Raw genomic sequence first — 6,663 nt, forward strand, 5'->3', positions numbered from 1 at the left:
AGGCTGACAGCCAGCCAGGTCCCAAGTCGTTATGGATCTGAGTGCAACTGCTCTGCTTTTAGTTAACTGAAGGATTTACGTATTTTTTCTGATGGGATGGGGCCAGAGCCACGGTGCTACTAGCAATGTCTTGTCTACAGACCCCTGCACAGCCCCTTCATCAGAGGAGCTCATTGCACCTCATAAACTTTATTTCATGATCTTCCTCCTTCTAAGAGGATGATGTTAGCGGTATTTCGGAGGGGGAGAAAAAACTGAGGCAGAACAGTTCTGACTTGTTCAGAACTGCAAAAGAAATCACAGTGCTGCTGGAAATAAAACATGCAAGTTTGCTTCTAGCCCCTGACACTGAGCACGAGGTCCCAGCACTGAACCAATTCTGCATGCGGCCAGGGAACAGGACAGTCAGGCAGCAGGAGGTGAGGAGCTGTGCATGTGGGCTGGTGTGACAACCATGCCTCAATGAAAGGACCCATCAACCCAGGGCTGATGCTGAATCTTTTTATTTTATTTTTATTTTGCTTCACTAAGCAAATGCAGAGCAAGTGATAGGAGGAGGGGTAAAGGTGGCTTGGAAAAAAAAAAAAAAAACCCAAACAAAAAACAAACAAGAGGGAAGAGGCAGCTGCTGGAGTATAAGGGGAAAGTGAGCTGCTAACAAGAAAGAAGTTCGTAGATGCCAAGCCCGCACTAATTCTTAATAAAATACAATACTGAAAATAGGATCTGAGAGTCTCCAAAATACAATATCTTAAGGGATCGGCAATAATACAAAATAAGGTTCATTATGTACAAACGAGTTCTGCTCTTGGTCTCTGTACAACGGTGGGAGTGGGAGGCACGGGGACATGCTCAGTGGAAGTGTTGGGGTGGAGGAGGGTGTGCTTGGACCCGGCAGTGGTTCTTTGTGCTGGGGTGGAGGCGGAGGACAGGGAATGCAGTGGTATCTGGTGACCAGCGGGTCTTGTGTGAACCTCAAGAAGAGCAGAACTATGCTGAAGGCCTTCCTCTTCCTTACCCTACTGGCCACGCATGTATGGTTGCAGCTAGCTGTGTCCTAAATGGCTTCAGGGGGCAAAATCAGTTTTCAAAAGGGAGAAAAGAGGGATGTGAGGGCCCTTCCCTCACTTCTCCCAGTCCTTGAGCAAGAACGATCCCATCCTTCATCTCCAGGGAGCCCTCTCCACTCCCAGCCTGGGGGGAGAGGAGAGGCTGGGGCAGTGCAGAGTGAGTCCAGGGTGCTTGAAAAGAAACAAGCCAAAGAGGAGCCTGCTGTGAGACCAGGCAGGATGCACAGGGACTCCCATGTACAAACACGGGGCAACCTGCCACATCCCAGATCTCTGACACTCATGTCCCACACTGTCCTTCCATCAAATGGTAGCTGAGGGAACAGAGCGAGGAGACACCTGAGCCTTTCAGCAGGGCTTTTGCCGGAGAGGAAGAAGGGTCAGAAATGGGTGTCTGGGTGCTAAAGAGGATGGCATAGGCTTGAGATGAGGTCATTTCAACACCAAACTTGGCAAGTCTGGCCTGAAGGGTGGTATGGCAAGAGTTTGCTACCTTTGGTGCCAGCACTTAGGAGGAAGAGGTCTAACAGAGTCTTTGGTGACCCTGGCCAATTCCAACATGCCACCTCTTTCCTGACAGACATACCTGTCACCAGAGATGCCAGTATGTCCTCAGTGGCTTTCACAACACTGCTGTGCACACGGAGGACGTGAGGGGAATGATGGCTATCAGACAGCCCTCCAGCGGGCTGCAGAGCTCTCCTTGGTGGTTCCTAGGAAGACCCCATTTGGCATGAAGCAGAATTGGGGATGGAGAGCTGGGATGGGGATCAGGTTATGGGAGCAGGTTTCTCTCACCCATTCTCAAAGGGGGAGGCCTGCAGAAGAAAAAGTGAGAAGGCCACTGACCTGGTTAGCACCGCACTGTAGGGCCCAAGCTGGGAACAGAAAGGGAAATACCACCCTTGCCAAAGCAAGGGTGCCGAGGGTGGGGAGAAGTGGGTTGTGGGGGAAAATTGTTCTCTATTTCAGAGCTCTGGTTGTCCAGAAGCTGCTGGCTAATTTTTACGGTGGTTTATCTGTCTGGGATCTGTCTCCCCCACTCCGTTTGTGTGCAGATCTTTGCAGATAGTTGGCGTGGAAGTTATGTAGGCATGTCCATCAAGAGAAAACTAGAGCAAGGAAGAACTAGGTCTTCTCTCAACGGAAGCAGAAGTATACTAACAGATGGAGGGGAAGGAATGAGCTCAAACTCTCCAGAGCCATCTCTCCAGCACCGGCATCACCCACTCCTAAGCCCCCCAGGCAGGATAGTAAATCCAGAACTCTCTCTCGCTCTCCTTCAGGTGCATCTGATGTAGCCAAGGGGTACACGCCTGGGGACAGTCCCCTTGGTCTGGAGGCTTTGGGGAGTGAGCTGAATAGTTTGAGGACTTCCCCTGATCTCACTCCACTCCAAGGTGAGCCCACACCCATAGGGTAGTGCTCATTTAAGCAGGAGGTAAGGCCAGGAGAAGAGGGTGTCTCAGGGCTTTGCCAGACATTTATTGCTGGTTCTGGCAGTCCTGCAACTGCCCTCAGAGAAATCAGTACTAACGGGGGGCATGGGGAAGGGGAGGAGCTGAACTCAAGGCCAGCGCAGGAGTGTCTGAATGCAGCGTCCTCTCCCGCCAAGTCCCCTCAGTTGCTCAGTGAGGAGGGAATCCTGCAGTCAGACAGATGAGGCCTTGAGGTCCAGCAGCTGCTACAAGTATTCAGCTGTCTCACTGGAGCTTGTCTCCCTGAGGAAAAGAAAAGATAAGGCATCAGTCAAGGTTCATTGCAGCCTCCTATGCAAATTCACCTCCCTGTGTGCCCAGCTGGTTTGCTCTGACCAGGATGGAGCCCTTCCCCAGGGCACTGAATGACCAGCAAGCCTGGGACCACCTGAATCACCCAGTTCTCCTCAGCTCTATGCCAGTGGGACACTGCTTTATGGAATCCCAAACTTTTGCTCTAGAAAATAAACTTGGTCTTACACTCCCTGCCAGCATTGGCCTCCTCCAGCCACTGCTCTTTAGCTAACTGCTTGTCCCGGGCAGCTCAGCTGTCCTTAGCTTGCAGCAGAGGGGACATGCCTGCTGCTCACTCCCAGACACCATGCTGTGTTTTGGGCCTCGGAGGGTGGCCCCCACCCGCTTACCTCTCATGGAATTGCTCTTTGAGGTGGGCGAGAGTTGGGTCAGTTCGGTTCTGGTCAGGACCCTCCAGCTGGGATTTGCTCAGATATTTGGCTGTCTCATGTGTCCTGGCCAGATGAGGCCTTCCCTCCTCAGACTGCCCTTTTTCGGCCTCCCACCCCTCAGGATGGTCCATGGTTAGGAAGGAGCTATAGCTCTCTTCTAAGGAGCCAGCACCCTCATCATAGAAAAGGAGGTTCCGTGACTGAACTGGAAAACAGGAGAGCATTGGTTAACAATGAGGACAAGGTCTCTTGCAATGGGTGTGGGTCACGGTGGTGGTTTCCGCACATGCTCACCTAGCTATGGCCTTGTCCATGCGTAACTGTGCAGGAGGCCTGCTCTGCAGGATGCCCACCTCCCCCCAGTTTCAGGAGGCAAATGCCCCCCTGGACACACAGCCTCTTCAGAAGACAATCAATCTGCCCTGGGACTTTTCCCTCATGTTCCTTCCTTTGACACTTGCCATGTGTCCTGGTTTCAGCAGGGATAGAGTTAATTTCCTTCCTAGTAGCTGGTACAGTGCTGTGTTTTGGATTTACAGGCAGGACACCATGTTTTGGGACAATGGTTAGCAGAGAACGACAACAGGCCCAAACAAGGTGCTGTTTTCAGAGTTTGTACCACTGACAGGCCAGGAATCTCCCCTCGCCAGAGCCCCAGCTTATGGGGTAGGCACTGAGGGGAGGATGCTACCCCTGAACCGGTAGTGTCGAGAGAAGAGCTAGAAATGGTTTGACAGGGTGAAATGGAGGAACCACGTTAGACTCACTCTTACTAGTTGTGTAAATGTCTGGTGCTGGTGTTGCTTTCACTGTCTGTGATGCTGAAGAGAACTCAGGGAGACAGGGCATCAGGGATCCCAGGATCAGAACGAAGCAGAGCGCCAGCACCTAGAGAGGAGATCAGCACAGAGTTAGTGCCGCTAGCCATGAGGAAACACTCCCCCCGCAGCACACAAACATGAGGCTGTGTGAGAACGTGTGGTCAGGCTGACAACTGGGTTGCTGTGGTCCCCCAGGGAGGGAAAGGGCTTGCTCTGCTCATCTCTGCTGCAAATCTGAGAAGGAAAGTCAGAAGTTTCCTCATGTTGCTTTATTTGAAGTATTTCTGGTTCAATGGTGAGAACTTGCCTGTCCAGTTGATGAGAGGTGCTGGAAGGCATAGCTGGGAAACAAGCTGAGGAGGCTGAAGACTCAACAGAAGGGATGAACTCTGCCTTGACCAGAGGGAACCTGACCATAGCCTCAGTAGGAGCTGTAGCGGGTTGTAAGAAAACAAGCGTACTGGGAAAAATCTGTGAGGTACCACAGCACATAGCAAAGTGAAGCTACTGTCCATGCGAGGACAGAAATGACAGCAGAACTGCAGCCACCTAATACCTGATAGCAAGGATGAAGAGTCCAAGGAAAGGGTTAAATTTATGCTTGACATGTAGGTATGCAGGACCATGTGTCCCTGCCTTCTGCTGTCAGGCAGACCAGTCAGAGCTACTGGGCAGTGATAAAAGGAGATGAGAGCCCCCTGGAAATCCCCCTCTGGTAGGTCTGCACCTGTCTGTAAATTCTGCCATAATAGTAAAGCTTCAGCGTGAGATGCCAGTGCTGATCGTAAGAGATTCTGTAGAGTTTAGGGAACTATCAGTACAGAGCAGGAGGGGACACATGGGAAATGATATAGAGCCAAATCCTTATTACCTGAATACCTATGTGCCATGGGTGGTATATAACTAGCTGCCGTCAGCTCAGTGCTCAGGCTGAGCACGTCAAAGAGGCAATGGATCTGTTGGTGAATTCTACTACCTATGTATAAACTAGCTAAGTTTGACCTGTGGGGACACCTATGGGGACAGCCAGCAATTGCTTGACTGGTTTTCAGAATAGCCACCTATTTGGGAATAGCCATGCCTAAGTAAGGCACAGAAGCTGGTACATCAAGGTAATTTTGACCACCAGTGGATTCCAGATGTGGAAGATCAAATAATAGCACAGGGATGCTACACTATGTGAAGAGGGATTTTAATTGTCCAGACTCTTCACGGCTAGTTTTAAAGTAAGGAAATTAAATGTGGATGGCATAGACGCTATCTAAGCACATCATATCAGGCACACAAAGCATTTAGAACCCTTATTCCACAGAAATAGGGGAAAAAATAAATTCTGAATATGTTGCTTGGAATTATCACAGCCAAACACACAACTTCCAGAAAGGGGAAACAGCCCTGTGAAGCCTGTTCTTCTCTTCTAAAACAAAACAAGCTTTACGGGCTGGGAAAAAGCAGTATACTTAACATCTTGCTTTAACATGGCTTTCAACTGGAGCTTTGCAAACCAGCATTGTTTCTACTCTGTTTAGTTTCAGGTTAACTCTGATGCTTTGATTCGGTTCCAGTTCAAACTCTGTGACACTTCATAACAATAACTCTTGGTTTGACTGTAAGTACCGTTCATCTCGCAGCTTTTGACCATCTCACGATTTTGACCTCTTAAAAAGCAAGGGAAACTAAGCTAGAGGAAAATACTGCAAAACCAGTTGGAAAGGTAGAGGCAAACTTAATCAAAAAAAGACATCCTGAGAGCATAGTTATCAAATGGTTCACTGTCAAACTGGGAGGAAGTAGCAGATGGAGTAGCAGAGAGATCCGTTATGGCTCTGGCAAGATTCAACATTTTTAAGTTTGACTTGGATGATGGACTATATCAAATCTGCAGATGGGAGAGACTACAAGCAGACTGGCTTTTGGTCAGGATTCAAATTCAGAATGATCTTGACCATGGGGAGAAGTGGTCCAAGAGAAAAGTGGGCAGATCAATACAGACAAATGCCGAGACATGCTGAGACCTGTGAGGTGGCAGGACTGATTAACAGAGGAAGCACGTCAGTGACTACGTGGCCAGACAGCTGTTCTACAGAAGAGGATCTGGGAGTTAAAATGGAGCACAAGGTGAGCACAAGTTGGTGTCACTTTGCAAAGGGCAAATCTCAGCCTGGGCACTATGAACAGGCTTTCTGGCTGGCTGGCTGGCTCTGTACCGGCCTTTAGGTGGAACACTGTGTCCAGCTTTGGGCCCTGTACTTCCAAAAAGATGCGGGGCAATTGGAGAAAGTCTGGAAGAGAGCTCTGGGAACAAGCAGTGATTCAGTAACTCCGCCTGCAAGGGAAGACTGAAGAAATTGTGGTGATTTAGCAGAGCAGACTGAAGGGAGTTGCTCAAAAACAATCATTTTCAAATATGTAAAATGCAGCTGCACAAAGGGAGGCTAAACTGGTCTTGCTTACAGTGGGCAGAAGAAGTTGTAATAGGCTTAAGCTGTTGCAAGGAAGATTGAGATGAGATAGCAAGAAAGCTTTATCTGGGAAAGATAACAAAGCACTGGAATGGTTTGCCTGAGGAGGCTGAGGACTGCTCGTCACTGGAGGCCTTCAAGAACTG

At 49.5% G+C, this 6,663-nt stretch overlaps 1 protein-coding gene across 1 annotated transcript in view; it reads right to left on the reverse strand.

The window, feature by feature from the left end:
* Positions 1-526: 526 nt before the first annotated feature.
* Positions 527-6,663, reverse strand: part of CREB3L1 (cAMP responsive element binding protein 3-like 1) — a 22,185-nt gene continuing 16,048 nt past the window's right edge. Inside the window, exons 9-11 of the mRNA XM_009329731.1 lie at positions 4,002-4,122; positions 3,193-3,439; positions 527-2,791 (exon numbers count right to left, since the gene is read on the reverse strand). Coding sequence (XP_009328006.1) covers positions 2,755-2,791; positions 3,193-3,439; positions 4,002-4,122 — 405 coding nt within the window. The 3' untranslated portion in view covers positions 527-2,754. The remainder of the gene's footprint in view (positions 2,792-3,192; positions 3,440-4,001; positions 4,123-6,663) is intronic.

Source organism: Pygoscelis adeliae, unplaced genomic scaffold (assembly GCF_000699105.1).
Source record: "Pygoscelis adeliae isolate BGI_AS28 unplaced genomic scaffold, ASM69910v1 Scaffold117, whole genome shotgun sequence".
Classification (NCBI taxonomy): Eukaryota; Metazoa; Chordata; class Aves; order Sphenisciformes; family Spheniscidae; genus Pygoscelis; species Pygoscelis adeliae.